At 37.5% G+C, this 13846-nt stretch overlaps 2 protein-coding genes across 11 annotated transcripts in view; both read right to left on the bottom strand.

The window, feature by feature from the left end:
* LOC113665708 (rho guanine nucleotide exchange factor 11) overlaps positions 1-3646 on the bottom strand; it is a 47500-nt gene extending 43854 nt beyond the window's left edge. For 6 of the 10 annotated variants that reach the window (XM_089208654.1, XM_089208650.1, XM_089208649.1 and 3 more), the window contains exons 1-3: positions 3200-3637; positions 2759-2819; positions 286-390 (exon numbers count right to left, since the gene is read on the bottom strand). In XM_089208654.1, coding sequence (XP_089064780.1) covers positions 286-390; positions 2759-2786 — 133 coding nt within the window. In that variant the 5' untranslated portion in view covers positions 2787-2819; positions 3200-3637. Of the gene's footprint in view, positions 1-285; positions 391-2758; positions 2820-3199 lie in introns of all 10 variants that reach the window. The other 4 variants (XM_089208651.1, XM_089208653.1, XM_089208655.1 and 1 more) reach the window with 3 other exon arrangements.
* Positions 3647-9254: 5608 nt separating this feature from the next.
* Positions 9255-13087, bottom strand: LOC113665698 (uncharacterized). The gene is made up of 4 exons (XM_089208709.1): positions 12820-13087; positions 12132-12341; positions 10957-11058; positions 9255-10223 (listed from the first exon to the last, which is right to left on the bottom strand). The coding sequence occupies exons 2-4, from the start codon at positions 12285-12287 to the stop codon at positions 10056-10058; spliced, it is 426 nt and encodes a 141-aa protein (XP_089064835.1). The 5' UTR covers positions 12288-12341; positions 12820-13087; the 3' UTR covers positions 9255-10055.
* Between the last annotated feature and the right edge of the window lie 759 nt (positions 13088-13846).

The following is a 13846-nucleotide window of genomic DNA, read 5'->3' as shown; positions in this document are numbered from 1 at the left end:
AACTTATGTATACTTAGCTCTGCTACCACAGCATTGAGCACTTTATGTCAAGGTAAACTCTACCCCCACATTCATATATATATATATATATATATATACATATATATATATATATATATACATATATATATATATATATAATACAGAATTATCATAATAAAGAAGTTGTTTCTGAATAATAATCAACACAAATTGAATCATAATATTTAAGAGATTTACTAAGGAAAAAGAAAACAATTCCTGCTGATATGAATTGAAAGTTACTGCAGTGGTACAGGTACACACCTTCCTTCACAGACTGCACATAAACTGGATTGTCCCCTGTGACAGTCAGTCCATAGCCTTTTTCATCACGTTGGATGATAACACAGTGTTGGATCAAGTGTTGACCTAAAAGGCAGAAAAAAATTAAATTACTGTTGTTTCAATGTTTGATTACCTAGTTACCTCCAGTTGCCATTGAATTCATGGCTAATATTCTTTTAATTATTTTACTTATTCACCACAAAAACTGAAAACAAACATCAAAATGCAATTTGTGTGATTTGTTTCATCATTAGATGTCCAACTCTTCATAAGACATAGCCTAAGGAAAATGAAAAGTTTTCTTATGACAAAAAATTCCTTTAGATTTATATACATGTATAGGTGCATTGACACCTTTCTTTTAATACTACAAATAAAAAGATAAGGTATCATTCAGCGTAATCAACTCAATTATACCTTACAAAGCTTCCCCACTATGAACTACAATGATAAGTACTATAGCTAAACAATAACTTCATTTAAAATACAAGAGAGGGGAAAAGGATCATATAGATTTAGAATTATTGACAAACTAAGTTCCATAGTAGTTTGACAAACACTCTAATTCAACACTTCAATTCTATTAACCAGTATACGCAGGATATTACTATGGCAAGCTAAATAAGCCCAGCAGTCCTGAGTAAAAATTGATTTTTGAAAAAAGAGAGAACCATCCATTGATGCATTTCCTCAAAGCTTACAAAATATTTTCATCCCCCCTATACTTTGTCTTCCCCACTTGGAGTTTATATCACAAAGTCAATTTTAGACAGCCATAGAATAATCCTAACTACACACTTACACAGAGCTTCTGGAGTTCTCCTATTTACCTCTTGCAATACCCCCAGACCCTCCCATAACACTTTAATATTGGACTTACTGTAGATACAAATGGGGTACAAGTTCTATCGCTTACTTTTAAAATTGCACATGACCCTGGTGGACTGACCCACCTAACAGTCTTAAAAATAATGGCTGTTACATGTTTGTCCACCAAAGATCTTTATCAAAGATGAATTGTCCACAAACTTAAACTCAGGGGGAGATCAAAACCAATTTAGCATTACTTTAAACAAAGATAACAATTCATCGACTGTGGAAAAAAGAAAACAACTTCATAAATCACAGAAGTCTCCCTGACCAAATAATCTCAATATTTTCATTAGTTCCCTTTATTCAAACTTGTGTTCCAGTTGACAAATAACAATAATTCTACTTAGGTTGTCCCAAATACATCTTTGTTTGTAGATGCTTGTACACATGAAAAGAGATCATCAGAATCTGCTGCCCATGCTTCACTGCTCTGCTTTTTTTCTTTATTACTTGTGAGCTTCCTAATCATGCGATAAATTGATTGAGGGAAGAACACATTTTCAAGAAATCTCATTCCAAGTTTTCACACTAATGCCTCAAAATTCTGGCATAAAATAAGCAGTTACAAGGTGCCATCAACCATCCAATCAGAGAAACTAAAAGATTAATAGCCAGGTTTGAAAGCAAACTACCAACATAAATTCATATTAATACTTAAACAAGTCAGGTGATTAAACTTTCAAAAATCAACAAAGTGACATCAACTGTGTAAATACTGTATTCTAAAATGTGTTTCAGGATCATATTAACCTGCCATTACCATGGAAACACAAAGAACAAGAATTCCTATTTTCCAACAAATCCCTTTCATATTCCCACTCTCATGCAATGACTACAGTTCTTTAAATTCTTATGAGAGATGAAGTTATCACTTGTATTTCCCTGGAATCAACCGATAAAGTAAATAATCTAGTAAAGAAAAAGTCGTTCTGATACTAACAGCTGCGGACAGATGAATTTTACATCGATCACGTTCAATGAGCAGTGAAATGAGCAATCCGAAGACGATCGTTAAATTCCTTCCAAAGGCAAAACTAGGTGTTAAAAACACTTACTGATACCATAAGTGTTCATTGTATTCCTCCAAATAACCACTTTGCCAATTATTAGGAGGCAACATATTCAAAAATTGATAGCAATGCGTCTGTTCGGACAAGATATAATACGAAATGAGCCAACGAACCGAAAACATAAAGGAAATATTCTTTGACCGATGACAGGTACGTTGTTATGGAACTGAGAAAGGGATTTGAAACAAATTTATGCGAACCTTTTACAGCGGCGTAAAATGTTTGTCTGAATAGTTACTTGTACTATGGAGGATAATATCGACGGTAGTTTGAACAGAAAGCAGCTAGTAATGATGTGAGGTATTGAAAAACTATTGAAGGTTATTTAGAAAAGCCGAATAGAACGTGAAAAAAAAAAAAAAAACAGCGACGATAATCCTTGTCATGGGAGACCGTCTGAAAAATTGATGAATTGAATGACTATCTGTTTAGCCGAACATTACTTCACATGGAGAAAGTGTGTTGATCACGATACAAAAAGACGACTTCTACGACGAAATGTAACTCACCCTCTTCGTTTTCGGCGAGGTCCATCATAAGCACCAAAGTCAGCCTCGACGGTAGGTCACCCTACAAAGCGAAACACAAATGCTCAATGATATATAAAATGGCTATAAATATAACCAGCACTGATTAAAACTTCACTCACAAGCCACTGAAAAAGTTCGTGGAGACGAGAGAGCAAAACAGACCTAACATTACATATGATCAAGAAATTCCAAACCCTGCATGCTATTCAGCTTTTAACACAAGTGGATACGTATATTTTTGAAATTCTATTTCATTCGAGCTGTGTTCGTACATGGAATGCTGTTCACCCGCAACACGAGAAAGGCCCGCTCATGCCTAAAAATTATTTCCTTCTCCACAGTCTAAGGTAACTTGTATGTACATGAAATGCTCTCGCACTGTATCAACCACTATTAGTAAAAAATAAACCGGCACCGAACCTTGCTGCACAGTCAGCCTGAAGCGATAAACAACGAAGTAAATGGCAATCATTCTTTCACAGCCAATGCATCGATCGAGTGCGTAAAAGATCTCACAAAGTAATGCAAATTTTCCTCTGCGTTCCGCCAATGGATGGTGAAAAAAAAAGTAAACCTCCGTCGAACACTTGAATTCCTTGAATGTCCAACCTTTACTGTTTAAACGTAAGATCTCTGTATCCGGAGGAAATCTGTCTCGTTTCGAAATAATAATAGCGCCTTCAGACCGAACAATGTCCTCGAACTCTTTCTGAGAAGAGGACGATTCGGTCCTGTTCACTCTGGCGTAATATGCGGTCGAGAAAAAATGATAGAGCAAAACAAATCTCCTAATTTTCCAGCCCTCTTGCAACAACCAATATGGCGCTCGGATATTGTCGAGCAAAGTGCCCCTGACAAACACAAAGCAACAGAGACGCCCCGCAGGTCCCGTTTCTTTGAGACCCGTAAGTAAATCCTAAGCTCGATATCCCGAGCCACATCAAACGAAAAGTGAAGAGAGCGAGGGTAAAGGGAGAATTATGAGAAGCGTCCATTTTTATAATAAAAATGCCGTCTGTATTTTAATATAAATACCAGTTGCTCGTTTTTCAAAGTTGCTGCGTATTTTAAAGGAAGCGTCGAAATTTCATTTGATAACCTTTCTCTTTGTTCTGCGCATTTTTTTTTTGTTTATCATGGACACAAATTGGAAATTTTTATTGAAGCTTACAACATCTTACGAGCCCGCCTAAATGCCCGCCTTCATACCACTTGTAAGAAAAAAGGAATGTGAAATCCGGAGGTATCTAAATTTCCTTTTTTTTGATACATGAGTCACAAGGAACTTCCATATAAAGAAGCTACGAAAAGTTTGTTTTTGTGTCAGTTTTACCGAGTGGTGTTCGAATCTAGCACAGAGTAGTCATTTTTTAGCCAGGAACATCATTGTCTCCTGTGTCTCCTTGGTCAAGACTAAACTCCCTTCTAGAGAACTAACCACCGATTTGCAGCCTTTTATTTTTCAACCCAATCGACCAAAACCGAATTCTACCTATTTTAGGGCCTGTTTACATGGAGTTGGGGGACCCCAGGTAGGTGAGGTAACCCGCCTGTCCATATAATTTCTTATTTTTTCTCGATCACGTTTACATGATAAGTGGGTTGACCCGCCTAGGCGGGTTGCCCGGTCTGCCAGGTAGGGTAACCCTGTCAGCCGGGGTGACAATTTGCCATGTAAACGTCTCAAAGTGGGGTAACCCGCCTACCCGGGGTTGCCTTCATGGCAAAAAGCTCACAAGCGAAACACGTATGTTTTAAAACTTTGTACATTTCCTAGCCGTCTCATGGCAGAAATCACCAGAAACCACAACGGACACACAAGGAATGTAAAATGTTCACATTTCGGAATATTTAGCGTTGTAAAATCGACCATATTTCAAACTATTTCTTATGACGTATTAAGTCGATGGTTCTTCGCGTAACACAACGCGTGACACTTTTATAAATAAATACATACTTGTCCAAGAATTAATCTTTCGTCTTTCTCGAGACGTGAGCTTGGGACGCCTATGCTCAAACTCCCTAATCGCAAGCGTAACAACAACCTCAAGAAACCTCACCCCTGCACCCCGGGGTCGTAAGATTGTATGCATAACGTGTTTTATTTTTCGACCACGGCTAAGCGGGTTACCTCACCTACCTGGGGTCCCCCACTTCCATGTAAACAGGCCCTTACCCTTTGAAATGATTGGGAAACTTCTCAAAATTGATTCTGTTATTTGACTTGCTAAGAAAGACACTCATAAGAATAAGCTTATACCTCAGAAGTAACTTGGAAAAAAAACAAAACAACAAACATCCTAGTTACATTGAGGAAATTGTGTTTTGGAATGTTGACAGGATACGAAATGTTTTCTCCTGTTTCACAACTTTACCTTGTATAGGTAATGTCGTCATATTTAAATGACGCGCAAAATTTTCTTTCACCCGATCGGTGCATCACTAGACAAGAAATCTCAAGTCTAAGGCGGGTGTGATAAACAGTCCTATAGCATATACATCGAGATATTACTTTTTTGAAAAATAAATTAGCAAGGCTGTCTATATAGGCTTGTCTTGGACAAAGTAATGCCGTAATATTCGACATCTTAATGAACTTTCATTCCTTTTCATATTCTTTACGAACAGTTTCCCTTGAAATAAATTCGAAGAGGAATCACGGTTTACTCTGAGTAATCCTCGAACCTTCATCCACAATCTTCAATAAAACATTGCCATCCTCAGTACACTTACCATGACAGATCGGGAAGAGATCCTCAGCTTTCGTAGTTCACAATGGTTTAGGGGTAAACGGTCTCAGTGGTCTTGACTGAAGACGAGTGTAGAGGAGCTTGATCGGGAAATCGCTCATAAAGCCAGCCATATACGTCATTGAATGTCTGGAATCTAAATGAACTAGAAAGTTTTACTACGGAGCTTTTCATCTTAAAAATTCCTTTCTCTTTTCCGCATTCCACCGGTTCGTTTCACATCGTGAATTGAAAGTTAACAAATATGTTCATCACCTGTTTATTAAACGTAAGATATCCCATCTGTTCTCCTCTTTTCTGAGTACTTTTGATAATCATTAGTTTAAGGAATAGCTTAACGTTTACTTAAGCAAACCCAATGGAAAGCACGTCCTGCTTAGTCACGAGCCAAACACGACTGCCCGTAGACTGAATGGTAATAAAATGACACACAGAGTTAAAAAAAGATCATCATGTATCTCTATTATTACAGATTCAGATCTGGCGTACAAGGTCAAACCCTTCGTCTGCCGCAGACATTTGCGACGCGTCCTTACAAGATTAAGAGGCCACCATCATAATTCGTGTGTATCACATTATGGCTCACTGGGGAGCTCCAGGATGTCAAATTAAATGCTATGACAACAATGAAAGAATTTCACTTTAAAAAGTGTGATCAATGCTGCCATCACGTATAAAGGTGAAACACAGGTGCTGCCAAATGCATGTGATTATGTTAAGTGTGCCCTTTGACTCTCAACAACTTCCCGTTCGAAAATGAACTCATTTGAAACGTTTTTTAGATGTCCGCTGGGAATTCGAATATATGGTGTGATCATAAAGGGAGACAATCTAACTGCGTCATTTCCTCTCAAAGATACCTGATGTTATCATCTCCTGACTCAAGCAAGCGAATAGATTGGAGCAAAGATACCAACACGACGAAGAAAAAACAACCGCTCATTCGTATTCATTTTAAGTAAGCACCCAGCAAATGCGGTACCCTTATTACCTGCACTATTATCGTTAGTATTATTATCTTTATTATTACTATGATTATTATAATTATTATTATTTCTATTTTTCTTGTAATATTGCCATCATTATCACTATTTCAGCATAACTATCACTATTACTATACTCTAACACTATTACTATTACTGTTACTGTAACTCACCATTATCATTGCTCACTGTTACTATGACTATTATTATTGAGTTCCTGTGTATACTTTTTTCTCCCATTCATTTAAGTCGATTAAGTACTTCACTAGTTGAATCCTACACCATAATTAAGTGACCCTTCTCTCCCGGATAAAATAATTTCAGAGATGTATAGCTCCAACAACTCAGTTAGGGCCTGATTAGAATTTCGATTCTTTCCAGTAACAAAACGTATTCATGGCAACTTGATCTCGAGTACAAACTCTGTCCTAGGTATTTGCGATTCCCCACGAGATTTATTAGTCTGATTAGTTTCCACCCCAAATGTCAGTACTCTAGTATGCCAAAAAGATTTCTTTCCGTTAACAAAACATGCCGCCAATGTGCAAAATTATCCTGCTGCAAGGTGGGCCCTCCCTAAACAAAAATAACAATAACTTTTCTATTTTTATTTTTTTCCTTCTTCATTGGGAAGCTACCTCTAAATCGAGGAACTGAAAACTCTGAAGACCTATAATTTCAAGAAAAAACTACAGGTTGCATTGCAAATGACAAACTTTGAAGATCGCGCCACAGCGCTCCCTCCAAAAAGAATGAACTGCGTTCGTGGAGGAGGTCGGGCCGGCTCCGTTACAAATAAAGAGGGGAGCATTGGGGCCTATTAGAAACCGCAAACTGTAGAAAAAATCATCCCGAACCGAAAAACTGAAAAAAAATTCGATCAAAACCGAAACCGCATGCAAAACTGTTAAAACCGATACATTTTCACATCCCAGTTAATAAAACCCTGTTCGATCCGATATAGTGGTGATAAGTGGAGCATACAGAGTAAACTACACTAATTTCAATACAGGAATTATGAATGCCACGGAATTGGCATTCTTATCTTTTAGTATCTGCTTGAATTGACGGCTGCTCTCTCGAGGGCCTCGAGCGTGGTCTCTGCGGACTCAGCAGCTGGTAATGGAGCCCTGTTAAATTAAGGAAATTCGCGCAAAAGTCCTCTATAGGATTGCAATTTTGCAGTCGCAAAAAGCTATAGCTCTGGAAAGTTTCACCGGTATCGCAGAGGTCATGGGTTCAAGTCCCGTACAGGCCTGAATTTTTTTCAGGCCTTCTTTTCACTACTGCTAAAGAAGATCGCTTTTATATTCACACTCTATTGCAATGTTGCATCAATCAGTTACGTGTGGCCTGTAACTTGGTCACCATCTTCGAGGTGGCGTTGATAAAGAAACTCTGGCAATGTTCCGTGCTTAGCCGTACCCTACGTGTAGCCGTACCCTACGTTTAGCCGTACCCTCCAGCAACATAATAAAGCTTCCTACAGCATTTAAACCTCCAACAGCCCTCAGTTAGCTTCAACATGGAGAAGGAAAGCAACAACAAACTCGCCTTCCTCGACACAGCAGTTACAAGAGAACATGATGGAAGCCTAACCACCAACGTATACAGGAAGCCGACGCACACTGACCAATATCTCGCGTATAATTCGCATCATCTGCAATCAGTAAAGCGCGGTATTTCCAAGTGCCTTTAGGAGCGTGCGAAATGTCTCTTAACAAAATCCTCCATTATTTCCAAGGAAAAAACATCTGTCATCTGTTCTTGTTTCTAAAAGTTATCCTTCCTCTTTCGCGCAGAGGGTGAAAAAAATTAAGACACTGACCATCCTACGTGTGACACTGACCATCCTACGTGTAAACGTACCCTCTCCGCCCCCCCCCCCCCCCCCCAAGGTCAAAAAGGAAGGGAGTGTACGTCTACGGAAACCTGACACTAATAGTGTTCTATGACGTCATTTTTTTTTCTCGCAAGAAAATATCGACTGACTTTCTATGGGTTAAACCCCCTTTTGTCGATTCTTTTGTGAATTTGGATTGTTAAGAGTTGGTAGTTTTCTTTCATGTACAAACGAACAAAATGTAGAATAGAATGCTTTCATGGTCAACTTCTCAGACAACAGGGATCTACGACTACGCTTTTAGGCAAGTTTGCGCGACTTTTGGGATAGATAAATTTCAAGGAGAACAACAGAAAGCCATAGATATGTTTTTCGAAGGTAACGATGTCTCCGTTTCGTTACCAACTGGCCATGGAAATACAAGCCGCGCAGCCCAAGCTCCAGTTGTGAGACGATCATCTTGCGTAATAAGCGTCAAAGGAATAATGTGACAAAATACATCCATAGAGGGAACGGTAAAATACCTCCCACTTTTAGTAGTTTAGTGGTCCGCAAGTTCATCTTACGAATTGAAAAATTTTCCGGCCATTAAATATGTAATATTGAATGAGCAAATAATGAATGAAAAAAAATGAAAAGTAAACTCGACTTTCATAGAGTGTGCATTCAGTGCCCGTGAAAAATAACGTCCACTTGCACCAGATAGGAGCAGTTAAAAAAATAAAAAATATGTAAAAAAACAGAAGGAAGTAGTTCTTAGAAAGTGAATCTCAAGAGAAAATGTTTTGTTTTCAGAACAAGGACAAATTAAGGCTGGTAACGTTGTTAACAATCCTTTGCTAAGAACTTGCCGTCAGAGTTTTCTATAAATATATGTTGTCCTCAAGCTTGCTTCCTTGGCTTTGTAAACAAACGTATTTATTTTTCTTATTCTTTAACAATGACATAGCGCTCGTCCGTCTTGAAAAAAGATTCTAAGCGAATACTTTCATTACACTTAAAATAAGGTTTGAAAACTGGAGCATGTCAGATAGCAAATATCACTTCAATATTCATTAGTTTAGGCTACCGCATATTCAGTCACTTGATTGATTTGAATCTGCAGTTACTTGCAGGAAAAAATACATAAACTAACTTTATTATTAAGAGAATAAATTCGCTTCTTCTATATTTATAAGAAAATGTATGAATGTTAAACAAGAATCGTGTTACCAAACCAGAACAAAATAAAATAAAGAAATATTTGAGTGAATTTACTTTCTTCTCGATCAGTTAGGGCCCTCTTTATGTTATTATGGTTTTTTTCACTTAGTTATCACTGTTTTCCGATCTATTAGTGCCACTAACAGAAATAAACAGTGAGTATACAGTTAGATGAAAGTTCAATGATTACAACAACTGAAAAGTAAACTGCCCAGGAATTGAGCTAGAATTTGGAGCATGCAACAAATTATTTCAGGCACATATATATGAAATAATATTTTGATAAAAAGAACATCCAAAATTTAAAAAAGAAGAAGGAAACTAATACTCAAGAAGACATAGAACAACTCATTTCGACAACTTATATGTTTTGAAAGAACAGCTTGCATTTCAGAATTTTCTAAGATTTAATTTCACATTCAACATTTCTTTACTTATCATTTAAAAAGAAAAATTATTGGGGTGGTTTTCATAGTGGGCATTCTCTCTGATCCACATCAGTTTGGATATCTGGTGAAGTGAGGTCTGTGTTTGTAACGAAGTTTGTAGAGCTGATTTGCAACTGGTATGCATACTGGAGACCTACAAGTCTTCTTAACTTCTTTGTTGTAAAATTCCTTTCTGGCTGGAAACTTTTCGTCCGCAACCTTGAGATTACATTTCCTCTGAAACACATATAGAGGGAAATCATGACTGACAAGTAGTTCATGTTCTCTTGTGACAAGTTATTACGAGAACAAGGTGGAGGTTTGCTCTGAAATTTTTTTTAAAAAAAGCAGCATTTTATACACTTGGATGTAATCGTATGATCTTTGGGGAAAATACTCAACACACAAACCCACCCACACTTGTCCTAAATATGTCGATGATACCAATTTCAAACATGGCTGCTGGCTTTCTAACAATAACAATCATACATCTCTGTAGTTCTGTTGAAGGAAGTTTGTCTTTATTGCACTTTGGTATCATCGAATCAACCTTATCTTACTTAATCTGTGCATTCTAGCTTAATTAGAATTAGAAATGTAAAAGGTCAGATCAGGGCCTGGTGGTTCAAGAATGGGTTAAGAGAACCTAGGGTTCGTGTGAAATCTAATCTCAGTTCTAAAAGTTTTGTAAGAAAATTCAGTACAGTTCTTTTTGCCTACAATTTGATGATTGGGTGCTTTAAAAAAGAACGGAGAAAGTTATCTGGAAAGGGCTTTTCAATAAAGGATTAAAGAAACCGGTGTTAAAAATTTAACTCTAACCTTGAGTTAGCACTAGTCGGCCTTGGAACAACTAAGCCTAAGAGATTTGGGGCAGTCTGTCCTCTAATAGGTCGTTAGCCATTCATGGAAAACAAAATTATGAAGAAACCGTTATGGTAACTGGAGATATCCTAGAAAATATACCTACCATATATGCATGAGAGGTTTTCATCTTTGGTAAATCTGTGAAGGGCTTAGGGAGGTGGTACCTACTGTAAATTCCATTTTCAATAATCTTGTTCTTTTGTAGCTGACAAGACAAAAGACAAACTTGCTACAAGAAAGATGAAAGCTTGATTGTAAATAACTGCCTGTAGTTATTGCATTTTTCCCAGCATGGAGCAAGTAGGAGTATTATTAACATATTGTTGTGCGGATAATCCAGTGTAAGTTATCCCCTTAAACAACAGATTACTTCGCGATTTTGAAGAGAGAAGAGTAAACATTTCGCGATAGTTCGGCTCAAGATTTTGCGAAACATTTTGTATTTTCTATTTAAGTAAATGATTTCGCTTTTGTTTCCTGCCCTTGACTTGAATGAAACAACATTTTTATTGTCAAATCTAACCGAAACCTGAGAGCGATATTTCAAGTCAACAATACGAACAAAAAAAACACCGCGAACTTCGTAAAATAACACAATACAAACTTTATGCAGTGAAATACTAGCTTGATCACTTTCGCATTATAAAGGGTTATGCAGTCAATTTCCGATGATTCGAACCCTTGTTAACTCGAACCTCGCGCTACCTCGAACCGAAATCGATTTCCCCTGGATTTCCGTCATACATGTATTGTATTTTTACCCTTGGTAACTCGAACCCTCAATAATTCGAACCTTCCGCAAATTCGAGGCAGCTTTCGTTTCCCTTCAGGTCATTCTCTATATATATTATTTACGTTACGTTGTGAATTCTGCAGTGATTTAGTGTTCTATTCTCACTCGACTTCTCTATTATAAAATTTGATTAAAATGTATACTGTTGAGTAAAAAAACAGTAAACACCGTTTTTCCATTTTTCGCTTCCGATCCTCTGGTTTCAACACCCGATAACTCGAACCTCTTACAATTTTCCTTGAAGGTTCGAGTTATCAAGATTCGACTGTGCATTTGTAACGGTGTATCCTTGTATCGAGAATTGAATGCAATGAAAAATTTCTCATATTTCGGTTCAATGAGGTGCCTCTTGGAAATCTGCAAATTTTTTGGTATGTGCTTATTAGTTAAATGCATATTCAAAAAGGAAGAAGACCACCTATTTATAAATCAAGTAAAGCCTTTACATCAGACCTCATTATCCTTCACAAAAAAAAAACACTCACCCGTCTTTTTTCATCAAGCCAGTCTTGGACTAAATTGCCGAAGGAATACTGTCGCTCCAAATGTCTCAATCTTAAGTCTGCAGTTCGCTCGCTAAGAGCCTCCTTTATATTAATCTTTGGATTAGTTTTCTTTATGATTCCATCATTAAAATACATTTCTTTCCTTCTATCCTTCGTCTATCTCGCACGCGGATGTAATTCAAAGTTGTACTGTATGTGATTACAAATTAGAACCATCGTAAAGATTTGTGACGTTTAAATTAATTTTACGGTGCGAATCAATAAATGGATGATATTGTAAAAGAAATAAGAAAGGAAATCAAAATTTTCACCCACAGTTGGGAATAACCGATTTCCGTTGAGCGAAATCTAATTTTCGCTGCTCCTCTTGAGTTAGAACTTATTTCTTTAATGCGGAAGAGTACTAAAAGAAATAACTAGAAGTGGTCACGATGAAGTTCTGCAACCCAATTTTTTTCACTCTTCAGTCACCTGTCTCATTTACTATATTCATTTTGTATATCGTACCCAACAAGGAACATGTATCGAAGAACACGAAGGGACTGATTATTTAAAAGACATTTAGTGCTTATCAAGAACTTGGTTGGTTGGGTTGGACTTGATATTTTATATATGTTGTATAAATAAAAAAACATATATATATATATATATATATATACATACATACAATGGGCAGTTACGACGATGCCGAAACATGCGAGCTAGCGGGAAGTTTCCTCCTTTCCCAACTGCAAGAACTCAACATCAACATTGGACTTTACAGAGACGACGGACTGGTCATTTCAAACACCACACCGAGAGACACAGAAAACTTCAAAAAAGAAATATGCCGCATCTTCAATCACAACGGACTACGTATCACCATCGAAGCCAACAAACATACCATCAATTTCTTAGACGTCACTTTCAACCCAAACAAGAACAACTACCAGCCCTTCGCGAGGGGGGCATTGGGATTTTCGGTTTTGCGGTTTTGGCTATTTTTTAGATGGGTTTTTCGGTTTTTGCGTGTTTTTTGGTTTTGGTTCATTGCGGTTTGTGGATTTTCTGTCTTTTAGCATTTGGTTTTCGGTTTTCACGAAAAATACTAACGGGCTTTCGGATTTGATATCCGATACGGTTTTCGGATTTTCCTATTTAACCTATTTGGGTTCCGGTTTCTCTTCGATCTGAACGGCAATTACGCGCCTCCACTGTTCTCGAATAGCCGCTAAACGCAAATGTTAGCGAGAGGAATGCGTGATAAACGAATTGAAATATCGCAGGGATCCCTAGGTGGCCTACGTATAACCGTACCCTAATCCTCCCCCTGCGGATACCGGTACACTCTACACTACGAACCACCCACGACTAACAACCGAAAAAACAGACAACGGAACAACATTCTCTGTTACAACCCCTCATTCAGCAAAAACGTCAGCACCAATATGGGACACAGATTCCTTGCCCTAGTAGACAAGCACTTCCTTAAAGATCACAAACTTAGAAAAATCTTTAATCGTAACACAATCAAGATCAGTTACAGCTGCATGAATAACACTAAAAAGATCATCGACAACCACAACAAATATGGCGTAACATACCGTTCAAAATTCAGTCTGGGTATTTTCCCTATCGAAAAATTTATTTTCGTGTCGGAAATCAATTAACAGGGTCCGTTATTGTTGGCCTCTTTCAGACCTCCTCATTGTCTG

Source organism: Pocillopora damicornis, chromosome 6 (genome assembly GCF_964200805.1).
Source record: "Pocillopora damicornis chromosome 6, jaPocDami1.2, whole genome shotgun sequence".
Lineage (NCBI taxonomy): Eukaryota > Metazoa > Cnidaria > Anthozoa > Scleractinia > Pocilloporidae > Pocillopora > Pocillopora damicornis.
This window is presented reverse-complemented; position numbering and strand designations above follow the sequence as displayed.

What these genes read in the sequence shown, in the direction of transcription:
- LOC113665698 (XM_089208709.1), bottom strand. Translation starts at nt 12,287, where the DNA reads ATGTATTTTAATGATGGAATCATAAAGAAAACTAATCCAAAGATTAAT. An exon ending in GGCTTGATGAAAAAAGACGG is followed by an intron (nt 11,059 to 12,131) that starts GTGAGTGTTTTT and finishes TTGTCTTGTCAG; the next exon opens with CTACAAAAGAACAAGATTAT. An exon ending in AAACCTCTCATGCATATATG is followed by an intron (nt 10,224 to 10,956) that starts GTAGGTATATTT and finishes TATGTGTTTCAG; the next exon opens with AGGAAATGTAATCTCAAGGT.